At 48.2% G+C, this 14,970-nt stretch overlaps 1 protein-coding gene across 3 annotated transcripts in view; it reads left to right on the top strand.

The window, feature by feature from the left end:
* Nucleotides 1-2,310: 2,310 nt before the first annotated feature.
* KIAA1549L (KIAA1549 like) overlaps nt 2,311-14,970 on the top strand; it is a gene marked incomplete at its 5' end in the record, with an annotated part of 249,641 nt that continues 236,981 nt past the window's right edge. For all 3 annotated transcript variants that reach the window (XM_080931712.1, XM_080931711.1, XM_080931710.1), the window contains one exon: nt 2,311-2,545. In XM_080931712.1, coding sequence (XP_080787838.1) covers nt 2,311-2,545 — 235 coding nt within the window. The remainder of the gene's footprint in view (nt 2,546-14,970) is intronic.

Raw genomic sequence — 14,970 nt, 5'->3', positions numbered from 1 at the left:
TCTGTCCTAGAACTCATTCTGTAGATCAGGCTGGCCTCAAATTCAGGGACCTACCTGCCTCTGCTTCCCGAGTGCTGGGATTAAAGGTGTGTGCAACCACTGCCCTGACTTTTAGTTTCTTGAAACAACCCCAAACAGTACAATAAACTTAACCAAAGAGCAAGGGTAAATAACAACCCCAGCAGGGAAGGATGAATACCTCTCATCCATTACTCTGGGACCAGAAATGCTGCACATTTCAGAGTTGTCTGGATCTGGGGATGTTTGTGTAGCAAACTTTATTGGTTGCGTTTGTCTGATCTGAAAATTTGAAGTCATTCAGAGTTCATGTCCCCGAATCTTAATTGTTACTTTATTTATTTAGTATATGGTGATAAAGATCAAAAGACAACTCTCAGGAAGGTGCCAGGGACCAAACTTAGGTTGTCAGGCTTTGTGGCAGGTGGCTTTGCTCCACAAACCATCTCACAGCCCTGGAACTTTTTTGAATGCTGATACGTCATAGAAGTGTTTCATGTTTTTGAGTGTTTCTGATTGTAAGAACCTGCCGTACTACATTTCAACAAATCTGAAATGTACCATAGGACATACCCACTCTCTGAAGTTAGTGGTGAAAATACATCTTCTGCAAAACATGGTCTTACCTACTGTTATCCCGTGGACACTGGTGAGGGAGAAGAACCATTGGGCAGCTTGCTGTGTGTGTGTGTGTGTGTGTGTGTGTGTGTGTGTGTGTGTGACAGAGAGAGAGAGAGAGAGAGAGAGAGAGAGAGAGAGAGAGAGCTTGTGGGGGGTAGCTTCCATTTCTCAGCATCCTCCAGTTTCCTGTGCCCGGACCACACCAGGCCAGACCAGCCTCAGGGTTTTGCCCTTATGCATCTCTCCAGATTGTTCCTTCAGCTTGCCTTGTCCCTTGACCTCCTTCTGGTCTTCTCCCAAATGTCCTCTTTTCACCCTGTTTACTGCTGCTGCAATACCTTTATCCAGCATTTTACCTTTCCATTTTCTCTGAGGCTTTTAAAGCTTTGTCTGGTAGTCAGTTACCTACAGGGACTATGCCTGTGGCTGTACTCCGAAAGTCCGGAATAGGGCCCGGCATATAATAGGGCCAGGTCAGTGTGACTTCTTTCCCCTCAGTGTTTATTATATGCCTACTGTCTGACACAGTAGCTGCTACACCATGGATGCCGGGTAAATAACTTACTGACTGGAGGGAGTCTGAAGCACCTGCGAACTAGGTAGCCCGCTCAAGAGTACAGATGCAGAACAAGGGCAATAGCAGGAGGGCAGTTCGACTCTGCCCTCTCATTCCACTAGGGAGGGACTGGCTAGTCAGCTCTCCTATTTGGGCAAGACTTTTTGGAAATACCTGTAGTTGTCCCAAAGCTCAATGCGCCGCCTCATAGGACGGCTCTAACAAATGTTTATAATGTCTTTTATTTCCTCCAGCGTTTCATTGCAAGCAGGCCACATCAGCTTTAGTTCTTTGGGGGGGTAAGTCTGGCGGGCAGGTGTCTGTCAGCCCCTCAGAGTAGTAGTGAACAACCTGCACAAAGCTCTCCCGCTCATCCTAAGAGCTTTTTCAAGATGCAGGCTGGAGACACAGCTTCCTCAGCACATTGACCCTGATGTTGTCTAGTCCTTTTCCTGGTCAGTGGACTATCCCCGTGGACCTTTCCTTCTCGAGATCTGGGGACCGCGGGCGGAGGAAAGTTGCCCTCAACCAGGACCTCGCTGGCTCAGGGCAGGGTTCAGGCCCCGCGCGCGGGATCGGGGGGCGCGCGGTTGGTTTCGCGCGGGGATGCGCGCGCGTGCGCCTGCCTCGCCTCCCTCGCCCGCTCCGGTGCTACGTGCTTTCTTTGTCAATGAGGCGCCGCTCTGAGCTGCAGTAGCATTCGCGGCTGGAGCCGGAGCCCAGAGATCCAGTGTACCGACAGGGACAGAGACCCGGGCGCAGGGGCGGCGGCGGGCGGCACGCTGCACGAGCCAGGTCCGCGGGTATCCGCGACTCGTAGCCTCGCGCTCGAGGCGCAGCATCCGGCCCGGAGGAGGGGACCGGGGCGCCGCCCGTCCCACCCTCGCAGTACCGTGGGAACCCCCATGCAGCCCCGGTACCCACGCGCCTGAAGCCCCGGTTCCCGTTGAGCCCGCCTCCCATCGAGGCAGGGCGAGCGAGCAGCTCGCACCTCCTGCCTCCCTCTGACTCCCCGGCCATGGCCCGAGATGCCCGGTGAGGAGCGCTGCGCGAAAGGCTGGGCTCCTCGGCGCGGTGTGGAAACAGGCAGCGGCCTGGATGTATGAGCAGTCCCTATGGCTCTGCAGGAGGCGAAGCCCCAGGGCCCGAGCGATGCTGGGCCGGCGGCGCGGGAGCCCAGGGATCGGCCCCGGGAGCAAGGGCTCTGCGGGGCGGGCGGGATCGCCGCGCGCTGCCAGGGCGTGAGGAGCTCCGGGGCCCACGGGTCCGAGGATGTGCTGCCGCTGCGGCCGCTGCTGCTGGGACTCTTGCTGCTGGCTGCCCTCTCCGGGAACTGCCGGGCCGACTCGGGTAAGCGCTTGGCAGCGGCTCTGCACCCGCGGCGGGGTCTGGAGCAGCTTAACCGCGTGGTGGTGGGTGGTGGGCTCTTTGCAGCACCGCTGGGCTTTTCTCTGCCCTTAGCAGTTGCAACAGCGGGAGAACTGTCAGAAATCTGTCTCTGGGAAGGCATCGTGGGCGGTGAAGAAAGAGGCACGTTCTTATCTTTTTTTTTTTTTTTTTTTTCCTGGACAAGTTGTAAATGCTTCCTGGTGGTCCTACAACTATGCTTCTGTTTAGATAGACATGGCGTAGTTAGGGTAGCATAAAAGGGACCTGTTTAGTGGGACGTGTTGGGGGATGTTTTGGGCTTCCCATTGCTAGTATTCACTTTGTCTTAACTGCAAGGTATGACCTGAGAGTTTGAAGCAATTTCTGTGTTGAAAGCGTTTTCCCCTTTGCTCATAACAGGTCCCCCCTTTCCTTTTGGGAATGAGGTACTTAAAACAATTGATTGCATTTTGCAAAAGGTTCAGGCATTGATCAAGTGTTTACCTACTATTTGCAAGAGGCTTGTTGAAGACAGTCACACTTGGTGCTCAGACTACCAGCGATCCTTCAGAAACAGATTTCTGCTATTCTGCAGACAATTTTGTGGATCTGTTGTAACTATTTGGGCGGAATTACTCTGCCGGAGTGCTTTGAAACTTACACTGCGCGGTCAGCTATGGTCTTAAAATAATGATTGCTATGACTTCAGCAAAGGGCAAGCTTCTGTGTCTGTGGTGGAATTCTGAGCTCTAGATACATTCAGCGTAGCAAACACAGTCCTCTCATTTTAGGTGACTGGTTTCTGTGGTGTTGCAGCTTTTAGTGAGGACCAAGGAGAACCGTCGTTCCCTCACCCGCACCCCCACGCATCCCTGTATGCCCTTTCCCCCTATCAGACTGAAAGTCCTAGTTTGGAAGGAGCTTATACCAGTTTTAAATTAAGTGTCCTGGTTGACTACATCTATATAACGGTTTTGTTTTCCTTGCCTTTGACCCACCTAACAGCCACGGATACAAGGGGTCTGGGTGTCAAGGAATTTCTGGTGTGATTCTTCCTAGTAGTTTCAAAGTTCAGTCGTTGACCTTCTAGGGACTCCTGCTTTGTACATGTGGCACAAAGCTCAGAGAGAAGTCATGGGGAAGGCATAAGGAAGTCCCTTAGTGAGCACTGGCTCAGAATCACAGAGGTTCTTGATAGTTCTGTAAACCATTTGAGAGCTTTCCCCCTTGGATGTTGCTCGTTTGAGTGCAGAGACTGAAGACTGTTCAGCCATCTGTGAGATGGGAAATTTGGCTTTTCTGTATTGCCCCGTTCAGCCCCATGGCAGCCGATCGCCTTGGACAGGGCTTTGGATTTCGGATCTCCCTTCCAACCTTAGTATTTGTCTCCTTCTCAGTCTCTGAGTCTTTGCTTGGCTCATCTTTCAGTCAGCTAGAACCTTCTCTAGGGGACTTGTCATCTTCGTCTTTTGGTCTTAGTCTGGGACATCCCTGCCCCCTCCCTGTCCCCCCCCTCCAGTATACCGGTCACGAGACGTAAGCCTAGGATAGACAATCGGAATTAAAGTGAATGTCGTTAAGGCAAGTTAGACCCTTTAGTTTCTCCCTTCTCATCAGAGTTGGCTTCTCTGTGCTTATGGGGTACCTTTTCTGATGTTACCCTTGATGCTCAGTTTTCCGTGGACAAGACCACCTGTGGCTCCACTGTCTGCCTCTGAGCTTTGCAGTACCCTGTGACTTTGCCACAGACTGCATTCTCACGACTGGCTTCTTGATGGCCGTCTGGGATGACTCTGGGCATCCAGTCTGACCCCTATTACTTCTTTCGTATGTTCTCCAACTTCAGCTTCTTCAAAGCCTAGGAGAGGCCTGGGCCTCCCACAGGGCATCTCTAGAAGTTTGGGGGAGAAAGCACTGTCAGGAGGGCAATGGGAGAAGAGGTGACTCTTGCTGGGGACATTTGGCTTTCCGACAGCCACCTTGTCTGGAGCTTGCCCTGATGGGCAGCTGCAGCTCCACTCTGTTCTCTGCAGCATGTGTCCGATGCAGAGTTGTCTGAACCAGTGACCTGGCACGTTCTGCTCGAAGCCCCGCCTGCCTCCAAGCCTGCCTTTCGCATCATTATGTTCTTTGATTTTTTTGAGAAGGCTAAATCAAGCATCTGCCTTCGTTGGGAAAAAAATGGACAAAAATAGGTTTGTTTCTAGAAAACACGGCCCGGATTCCTAGCACCTTGGTTGCAGGGCCTCTTCAGTGTGTTCTAACCTGGTTCTACCACTACACTCCTTGTCCCTTTGCCCAAATCCCATATAGAGGGAAGTTTGCCGTCACACTTAGTGCTCTCCCTTGAGGGCACCCTCTCCTGACTCTGCCCCACGGAACCTGTGCTCACAGGCTTTTGTCACTTCTGTTCTAGGAAAGACGTTTCTGAAGGGCGATTCATTCTCTTCTGCCATCTGGGTTCCAGGCAGCAATGGAAGAGTGTAAATCTGCCATCCTTCTCCTGACTGCCTCCCATTTAGTTCACATCTGCAAAAGGTTACTGTGTCGGCTGGCTGTGCAGGCACAGTGCGCGTCCCCTCGTGGGCCTCTGCGCAAAGTGACCTTGGCCCCAGTGACCCTTCTCTCCCTCTCCCTCTCCCTCTCTCTCTCTCTCTCTCTCTCTCTCTCTCTGTCTCTCTCTCTCTCTCTGTCTGTCTCTCTCTCTGTCTGTCTGTCTGTCTCTCTCTCCCTCCCTACCCCCCCAACAGGGGTAATAAAAGCTCTACGGTTATTGGGCGGGTGCACTGATTAGGTGACTGCGGCAAAGTATAAGACAGTGCTTGACGTGTCACCGCTCACAGACGGCCTCCGCTCTCACAAAAAACGGCAGGAATTGCTTGCATGTTTGTTTTGCCAGGTGGGGTGCTGGGCTGGGGGATATATATGGGCTTGAATATGGAGCCACCATTTTGCAGAAGTCCCTCCTGAAGAAGGACTCGAACTCTGTCTGCTACCAGGTGAGCAGAGCTAATAAAGTCTGACTGCAGTTCCTTTGAAGGGGAACTGGGGGTGGGGCTCTGAAGGGCCGGTAGGTTGTCAGGGTGGAGGAAAGGTAGAGGGCTCTCAGTGTCCAGAACACAGGGTGGAGGGGGACCCAGCACCCTGCCTTGCTCGCAGGCTCTTTTGCACCCTCCTCCCAGGGTGGCTTCTGCAGCCACTGAACTCATTCCCCACCAAGCCGTGCTTCCACCATGGTGCTTATGGAGATGCCCAGGACGGACTAGAAACCTAGTAACAATCCAGCTTCTTACCATCTTTCCCTTCAGCTTATTCTGTTGGGTTCTTTCATTTAAGTAACTCGAAGTAATTTCTGAGTGGCTGCTTTATTTGAAGAAGGGTCTGCTGACGTCAGGGCTTCTCCAGTTTAGCACACCACAAACGGGAGACAACTTTACCCTGCACGTCTTCTTTGCCCTTCCCCAACCTCCGTGCGCACCCCACTGAGTCTGAGCCCCGCTCCGGAGATTCTACATTCTGCGCATGAGCGCATTCATGCGTCCATCCACCCATTCATTCCATTCAGCCATTTAGTCTGTGTTTTGAAACCTCCATACCCTGGGGCTATAGTAACGAATCCAAACAGGGTCCCATTTTCACGCTATTTGAAAGTGGCCCAGTGCTTTCCAAAGTTTACCGAGGATACGGCTCACTTGAAAATTCTGTTAAAATTCAGGCTGTTAGTCAGCTGGTCTGGAGCAAGGCTGGAGATTATGTTGATGACTGAGGTCTACAGACCCCTTTCGAGTAGCAAGTAATAATTAATAGAGATGGGGAGGATAGGGCAGGTGGGGGCTGGCACCTTAATGCGCATGCTTACTTATACCGGAAGGCCTTATTTGTACAGTGCAGGACTGAGGGACCAGAGGAAAGCAGTGAGACGTGAGGCTGAGGGAGCCATGGGGGCTGAAATCCATGCTGAGGATGAAGACGATGTAGACAGTGGAAACGGGAGAGGGTCGGGGGTGGAGGGGACAGCGTGAGCAGTTGACGATAGAGCGGGTAGAGTTGCTTGATGAAGTATACGGGTAGGAGGGGAAGAGAACAGGCAACAGGGCTTTGCCAGCTGCTGCTGAGACATTTGGGTTAGCCACGATCATCGGCGAACACTTGGTTTGCAGATGCGGAGGTGTTTCGTGGTCTTGAGAGGGATAGGGACAGACAGACGCCTTCAGTGGGTTCAGAATCTCCAGTGGGCTCAAGAGAGGAAGAAGAGGCACTGAGATGATTAAGATAGCACCCTTGCCCACCCGGTCTTTTCTATATTTGATACTCCCGAGCTCTGGAATTACTCGAGTGTACCACCACTGCATGGGACTCATGAAACTATTTTTTTCTATAAACTTTAGTAATAGCAGAGTTGGGTTCATGTTGGGTTAAGATGGGAATTTAAGGCCAGGTGTACAGGCACATACATGTAATCCCAGTGTTGGCGAGGCTGACCCAGGAAGATCACTAATTCGAGGCCAGCCTGTGATACACAGTGAGATTCTCTATAGCTAACTAAGCACACACCCCGCCATGCAAATGAAAACAAAAACGTGGATATCGTTACACATAAGCACATCTTGTTCCTGTTCACACTACACGCCCCCCCCCCCCCGTTAGCATTAAAGATAAGGAATTGTAACATTGGTGCCCACCCCAGCTCAAACAGAGCTGGCCCAAACAAACCTATTTGGAGTTTCAACTGTGTGTACCAGTCATTAGCACTTCAAAGTCACTTGCAGGATAGTTCAGGACTTCCCCTTCTCCCACCCTCTCCCTGACCAAGTAAAGGAGACCTAAGAAACAGGGGAGCTGTGCTTCTTATGGATGTGGAACAGGAGGTAGCTCTCCATTCCCGCCCCACATCTCTGTAAAAATCACCGTAGAAACTCTCAAGCGCAGATGACAACTGGAGAAGCTCAGAGCAGCTGACCTCGCCCGCGTCTTACAGCTCTGGGAACGGGCCCAGTGCATATACACGCCCCCTCCATTTCCACCGACCTTCTCTCGGCGAACAACAAACTCCACTCTTCTCTAAACAAAAGTGAATGGTTGGATTGACCCTAAAACGTTTTCGTTGCTTGACAACATATGAGAGACGCTCTCTAAACACACAGAGGGACACATTATTCAAAGCTATGGGATGGCTGCCACGGATGGTGACTCTTTGGGGATTTCAGGACCAAAGGAGCAGTCAGCACCTGGGTGTTGTTGAGTTGGCATTACTGCAGCTGTGGTGTTGAGTTGCATTGTTGGATAGTACTTAAGCAGGCACCTGGGGGGGGGGGCATAGCAGACTCTCACTGTGGGGTTCAGAAGAGATCAAACCAAACTGGCCCTTGTCCTTTAAGCAGCTGGTGGGTGGAGTGGTAGGTCAGCGGAGTGCCCTCATGAGTCAGGTCAGGCAGCAAGACACCATCTTCCCCCCCAGACCTCAGAGACAGCCCGTGAAGGCAGCGGTCATTCCCCACCCCCCCCCCCCAGACCTCAGAGACAGCCTGTGAAGGCAGCGGTCATTCCCCCCTCCCCAGACCTCAGAGACAGCCCATGAAGGCAGCGGTCATTCCCCCCCCCCAGACCTCAGAGACAGCCCGTGAAGGCAGCGGTCATTCCCCACCCCCCCCAGACCTCAGAGACAGCCTGTGAAGGCAGCGGTCATTCCCCCCTCCCCAGACCTCAGAGACAGCCCGTGAAGGCAGCGGTCATTCCCCCCCCCAGACCTCATAGACAGCCCGTGAAGGCAGCGGTCATTCCCCCCCGCCCCCCAGACCTCAGAGACAGCCCGTGAAGGCAGCGGTCATTCCCCCCCCACCCCCCAGACCTCAGAGACAGCCCGTGAAGGCAGCGGTCATTCCCCCCCCCCCCAGACCTCAGAGACAGCCCGTGAAGGCAGCGGCCATTGTTCTGACTCTTGATATCCTTGTCTGCAAAGGTCACCCACTAATTCAGACTTTGAAATGCTGCTCTGTACAAAGGGTGCACACTGAGGAGGTTTTGATTTTCAGGGAGGGTAGCTTAGGTTGGCCAAACTCTCTGTGTAGCCCAAGATGACTTTGGACTCTAAATACTCTGCCCTGGAGCTCCCGAGTGCTGGGATCACGGGCATGCGCCACCATACCTTGTTTATGTGGTGCTGGGAGCCAACCCGGGGCTTTGTGTGTGCTGAGCAAGCACTCGGCCAGGCGAACTCCATCTCCAAAACCTTCCTCCTCTTCCTCCTCCTCCTGTCAAGTTTATAAAGATAACATGACCCCTTTTAGGTGCATTGCATGAGATGCTTTGACAGAGTATACTTGGATCCTTCATACTTTGGTTTTATTTTTTTTTGGGATGGACACATGGATGGAGTCACTAACATGTGTGACCTACAGTGTTAGGTCTCCCACCTTCTCAAGCATCCTGCGTGTCACTGCCTGCATTCCCCCGCCCCCTTTAAAGGTGGAATAGTATCCTAGTACCACAATTTGCTTATCTGTGTTGCTGGACATTTGGGTTGTTTCCAGGTTTTGACCAGGGAGGCTTTGTTTGGACAGTTTTCTTCCCCCTTGGATGAGTTAGGGTAGAAAGCTGTTGACATCTTTTCCAAAGAGGCTGACAATTTTGCACGTCAGCAGCAACGTGTGGGAGTCTCAGCAGCCCATCATCATCATCCTCATTGGGCGCTTGGGAAGGTTGAGCCTTCCGCCCTCTAATTTAAATTTCAGCCACTGTAATAGCAGGGTTAGTGTTCTCCTGTGGCTTAGTTTACACTGATTACTAATAATGCTGCTGTTGTGTCTCTTCTCACGCTCTTCCTTTCCTGTCTGTTAAAATCATCTGTGAATTCAACGACTGCATTGTTTTGTTTCCTTATTACTTGACTTTTCCTAACCAGGCCTTTATCAGATATGTGCTTTGCAAATGTATTTTTTTCTTGTTTGTGGGTTTTCATTTTTATCTTATTAATACTGTTTTGTAAAGAACATGTTTTAAATTGGATTAGCTTTATCAACTTTTAAATTTAGGACTGCAACTTTGTGTGTGTGTGTGTATTTGTGTTTATTGTGTGTTTGTGTTTATTGTGTGTTTGTGTATATGTGTGCTTATGTGTGCATGTGTGTGTGTGTTTATGTATGTGTGTGTTTGTGTGTATATGTGTGTTTGTGTGTGTATGTGTGTGTTTATGAATTTGTGTGTTTGTGTGTGTGTTTATGTGTGTGTGTGTGTGTTTCTGTGTTTGTGTGTGTATGTATGTATATATTTGTATGTTTATGTATGTGTGTTTGTGTATGTGTTTGTGTGTGTGTTTATGTGTGTGTATGTATGTTTGTATGTTTATGTATGTGTGTGTATGTTCTAGGATAGAAATCTCTTCCAGCTCAAGGTGACATTTCTGTCAGTTCATGTTTCTTTATCTTTACTTTAGAATCCTGACCCACTTATGTTAATTTTTAAGTAGTGTACAAGGTAAGAGTCAAAGCTGTGTTTTACACATGGATGTTTAATTGCTCCAGACCTTGTTGTGGAAGGATTATCACTGCCCCGTTGACTTATCTTGGCACACGTGTGGGTCTATCTGACTCTGGCCTGTTCTGCTCATCTCTGCTTCTCTCCAGATGCCATCACAAACCATGGTCCCTCTAATTCATGGCTCCTTAATTTTCTTGCCATTAATAATTTGTTGTTGCATGGTTCTATGGCGAGCACTGTATGGTGGTTTTTTTCCCCTGATCTTTGCTTCATAGATGGTTCTTCCTTAGCTGTTACAACAATAATATCCAGACATCTCCAAGTGTTCACTGGGGAATCACCCTTTTAGTCGAGTTCCACTGTCTTAGCTTCATAGAAAGTCTTGGAATCAGACTGAGAGTATGGTTTGTTTATTTGTTTTTGAGGAAGGCTCTCATTCTGGGTAGCCTAGACTGGTCCAGAACTCACTACACAGACCAGGCTGTCTCGAGACAGCGATTCCTCTTCTTGGACCTTTGGAGTGCTTGCATGGGCTTTTGTATGTGTGTGTGTTTCCTGTTTTCAAGGCTTTGGTTAACAGTACTTAAGTGTTTTATTGGCATTTAGAAATGTGATTAAAGATTATTAACTTTATTGGTCTGGAGAGCATGCTCAGTGGTTAAAAGCATGGGCTGCTTTTGCAGAGAAACCAAGTTTAATTCCCAGCATCCACATGGAGGTTCAGAACCATCTGTAACTCAAGTTCCAGGGTATCTGGCACCCTCTTCTGGTCTCTGTGGGAACTGTACACACATGGTGAGCAGGCATAAATGTGCAGGCAAACATCTATACACATAAATAAATAAAATGTCATTATAGAATTATTCCAAATTCACTTCAGTTTTAGTAGCATTTTTTAAAACTTTGAGGTGCTTTCTTTTCTCTTCTCTTCTGTTTACACTCAAGATTGTATTCCCTCCCAGTCCACCCTCTGACTGTTCCAAATCCCATACCTCCTCCCTGTCCCCCGTCTCCACAAGGGTGTCCCCAGCCCACCGCACTCTGCCAGACCTCTAAACTCCCTGGGGCCTCCTGTCTCTTGAGGGTTAGGTGTATCTTCTCTGACTGAACCCAGACCTGAGAATCCTCTGCTGTATATGTGTTGGGGACATCATATCAGCTGGTGTATGCTGCCTGGTTGGTGATCTAGTATCTGAGAGATCTCAGGGTCTAGGTTAAATGGAAAATCACTTTATCTGTGATTGAAGGCGATTTTGTTTCTTTTAAATTTGTTTTGAATTTTTTTCTTGCCTGATTACACAGACTAGAACTTCCAGCACATTGTTCAGTAGCAACTGAGTGTGGACATCTTTGTGTTGACCCCATCTAGAGGACCACATTTAGTCTTTCACTGTGACCTAGGATGCTGTGTATAGTTTCATTTTTGTCTTGCAGAGTCCCTTTATCTGGGTGAAGAAACTCCCTTCTTAGTCCAGTTTGCTGTGAATTTTTGCAATGACTTTAACTTTCTCTGTCTATATTAACACGAAGACAAAACTTTTATATAACAGCCTTTAACAAGGCCAGGTAACTTGAATGTAGAAAATTGGGAGCTAAGCTCTTTTCTGCAGGGATAAACTCTAGCTTAGTCAAGATGTGAGTTCTGTCAAGGTCTGGATTTCTAGTAGTTTTTAAATATATATTTTAATTATATATATATATGTGTGTGTATGTATGTATGTATGTATGTGTGTGTGTGTGTGTGTGTGTGTGTGTGTGTGGTTGTGTGTATATATGTATGTATATGTAGTGCCCTGGGAGTCTGTAGAGGTACTGGTGTTAGAAACAGTGTGAGCCACTGTTAGGGACCGAATCTGGGACATCTGCAGGAGAAATGGGTGCCTAACCACTGAGCAATTTCTCCATCCCTTCCAGGAGTTATAAAGGGAGATGCTAGGCTCCTGAGGGATATTAATCTATTCTTTTTCTTTTTGAGACAGAATCATATTCTGTAATTAAGGCTGTCCTCAAACTCACTATGCAGCCTAGGCTAGCCTTGAACTACAACATTTTCTAGGCTTCAGAGTACTGGAAAGACAGGAATAAACTACCACACCCAGCTGTGTTTATTTAAGAAAAATATTTGGCATGGTTTTAGTGTAAAGGTAATGCTGGTCTCTAAAATAGGGAAGCATTTCCCCCTCTGTACTATGGAAAGATTTTTTAACAGCATTGATACTATTTCTTCCTCAAGATCTGTAGTCTTAGTCAGGCGTGATGACATAAACCTTTATTCTAACACTTGGGAGGCTGTCACAGGCTGATTTCTGTTAGAGGCCTGCCTGATCTACATAGTGAGTTCCAGGCCAGCCAGAGCTACATGGTAGAACCTTACTTTAAACAAATAAAACAAAACAAATCCGAAACCAAATAATAACTACAACACAACCTCCACTCCCTTCCCCACAAAACACCCAACAAAACATCAGTGGCTTTTGAAAGATTAAACTGACAATCACTGAAGTCTTACTTGGGTTAAGAAATATTGGGCACCTCTAGCACCCGCCTCATCCTCTGGGTGCATCTTGAGTCCACCCTCATGCTCAGGCAGGCCCATGGGTGCTATAAACATCCAGGCTCCAGGAGAGATGGCTGGTGATGGAAATCAAGTTGGCTAAGGCTATGGCACGATCATTATTCATCAACTCAGAACTATGCTGGCTTTTCTTTTTTCTACTCTTTCAATCCCTAACAGTAGAAAGGAGAGGAGAAGGGATAGAAAGGAAATGGAAGAGATACCTGAATGAAATCAGGGGTCGGAAAGGGGGCAGTGTGTCCAATGTTTCCTGCTGGCTAGGGGCATAGAGTTCCTTGGGGACAAGTTTGATCTTCACTGTCAGGATATATAATTTTTTCTTTCTTCTTTGAGTACAGCTACTTAACAAACTGCAGCCAACAACCCACCTACCCCACCTCTCAGGGCACTAGCATTTGTAAACCCTCTGGAAAGTTCCCAGAATTCCAAACATCACACAAAATCACGCCTCTGCTAGAGCATGAGGCAAGTCATAGTCAGTTGCCGTGGATAGTTTGAAGCAGCTCATGTACCTCACTCCTGGGATTAAAATGAAAACATATTCTTATAGTATTTCTGTGTGTTTTTTTTAAGAACCCCAAATTCCAGAATTCTCACTGCATACTTCATCTTCAGAGCCTTCATTTTCTTCTCTGTGAATAAAAGCCTTACACCTATCTTTTCTCAAAGCTGCTCTGGCTGTATGTTGACAAGTACCAATCTCAGTCATGAAAATCCCAGTCAAATGTTTTCATTCTGTAAAGGGAAGAATTTCCCCATATTTTCCTGACTTGGTTTCAGCCCAAAGCCCATATACTCTGGCTTAGCCTCCTCCTCCTCCTCCTCCTCCTCCTCCTCCTCCTCCTCCTCCTCCTCCTCCTCCTCCTCCTCCTCCTCCTCCTCCTCCTCCTCCTCCTCCTCCTCCTCCTCCTCCTCCTCCTCCTCCTCCTCCTTCTTCTTCTTCTTCTTCTTCTTCTTCTCCTTCTTCTTCTCCTTCTTCTCCTTCTTCTTCTCCTTCTTCTTCTCCTTCTTCTTCTCCTTCTTCTTCTCCTTCTTCTTCCTCTTCCTCTTCTTCCTCCTCCTCCTTCTCCTCCCCCTCTCCTCCTTCTTGATTAGAGTTGGGGTTAGAAAGATGGTTCAGCAATTAAGAGCACTTGTGGCCCTTGTAAACAACCAGTGCCCAATGTAGGTCAGCTCAGTCTCCTGAACCTCCAGTTCCAGGGCATCTGATTCCCTCCTTTGTCTTCTATAGGCACCTACATTCATATGCGTATAGCCACACAGAGACACCTAATTACAAGCAAAAAAATTCTTTAAAATTATAATAGTAACACTTAGTTTATTAAATTCACATCAATCTCAAGTTTATTCAGTGAAATGTGCCCCCTGAGTACTGGGATTAAAGGTACATGCCATTACTTCTGGCTAAACATTGTATTTAAATCAACTAATGCAGATGTAAATGCAGCACCAACCTTCTGTCCACTCAGGCAAGACTTTGACCTCTGTGTCCTAAGCTTGAGGGGAATTTGATTTAGATTTATATATGTTCAATCTATTCTTAGCTGGAGAAACAAACATATAGTTTCTGATGTTAGAAACAAAAAATAGCTTTGGTGCTTAAGCGCACCACATCCAAGGGCCTGTCTAACCTTACTCCTGTGAGTCAGGGACCAGATGCCTGGGGAGATGTGACACCCCCAAGCTACCCTTCCTCCACCCTAGTAGTGAATGCTGCTCCTGTCATTTGCCTTTTTTGTTTACCAAATGTCAACAGCAGGCTCAGCAAGGCTGAAGAGAACCGGAGAGTCTGGAAGAAACTGTGTTGAAATGAATAGTTCAGATCATAAGCCCTTGTCAAAAAGAGCTGAGCAAAAGCATCTCGAAGCCTACACACTTCATTATCAAATAGTCTTTGTTTAGAAAAGGATGGGAGGGTCTGGACTAGGAGAGCTATTCTGAATGCAATTAAATGGATAAAAGTATATAAAAGTCAGGACTATGGAGTCTGTCTTGGGCAGTTTCCTGACACTGACTTATGGTGAATTTCATGAACACCCAGCCTTCAGTGGGATGGGGAATATTTCTTGCCTTCAGTCCAACAATAGCAATATCCTAAGTGCTTTTCTATTGTCTTTTAAAAGTGTGTGTATGTGTGTTTGTGCACGAGCGCACGTGCACATACACATGCATGCATGCAAGATTCTGACAGAGGTCAGAAGAGGGCCTTGAACTGCAGTTATAGGCTGTTGTAAACCACCTGATATAGGGATTGGAATTAAACCTAGGTCCTCTGCAAGAGCAGCAAGTACTCTGAACCACTTAGCCATGCCTCTAGCCCCACGTGCTTTCCTTTTCATTTAGATAATATTTCTAC

Source organism: Micromys minutus (genome assembly GCF_963924665.1).
Source record: "Micromys minutus genome assembly, chromosome: 17".
NCBI classification, from domain to species: Eukaryota; Metazoa; Chordata; class Mammalia; order Rodentia; family Muridae; genus Micromys; species Micromys minutus.
Note: the sequence above shows the minus strand (reverse complement) of the source record. Positions and strands in the feature narration are given on the sequence as shown.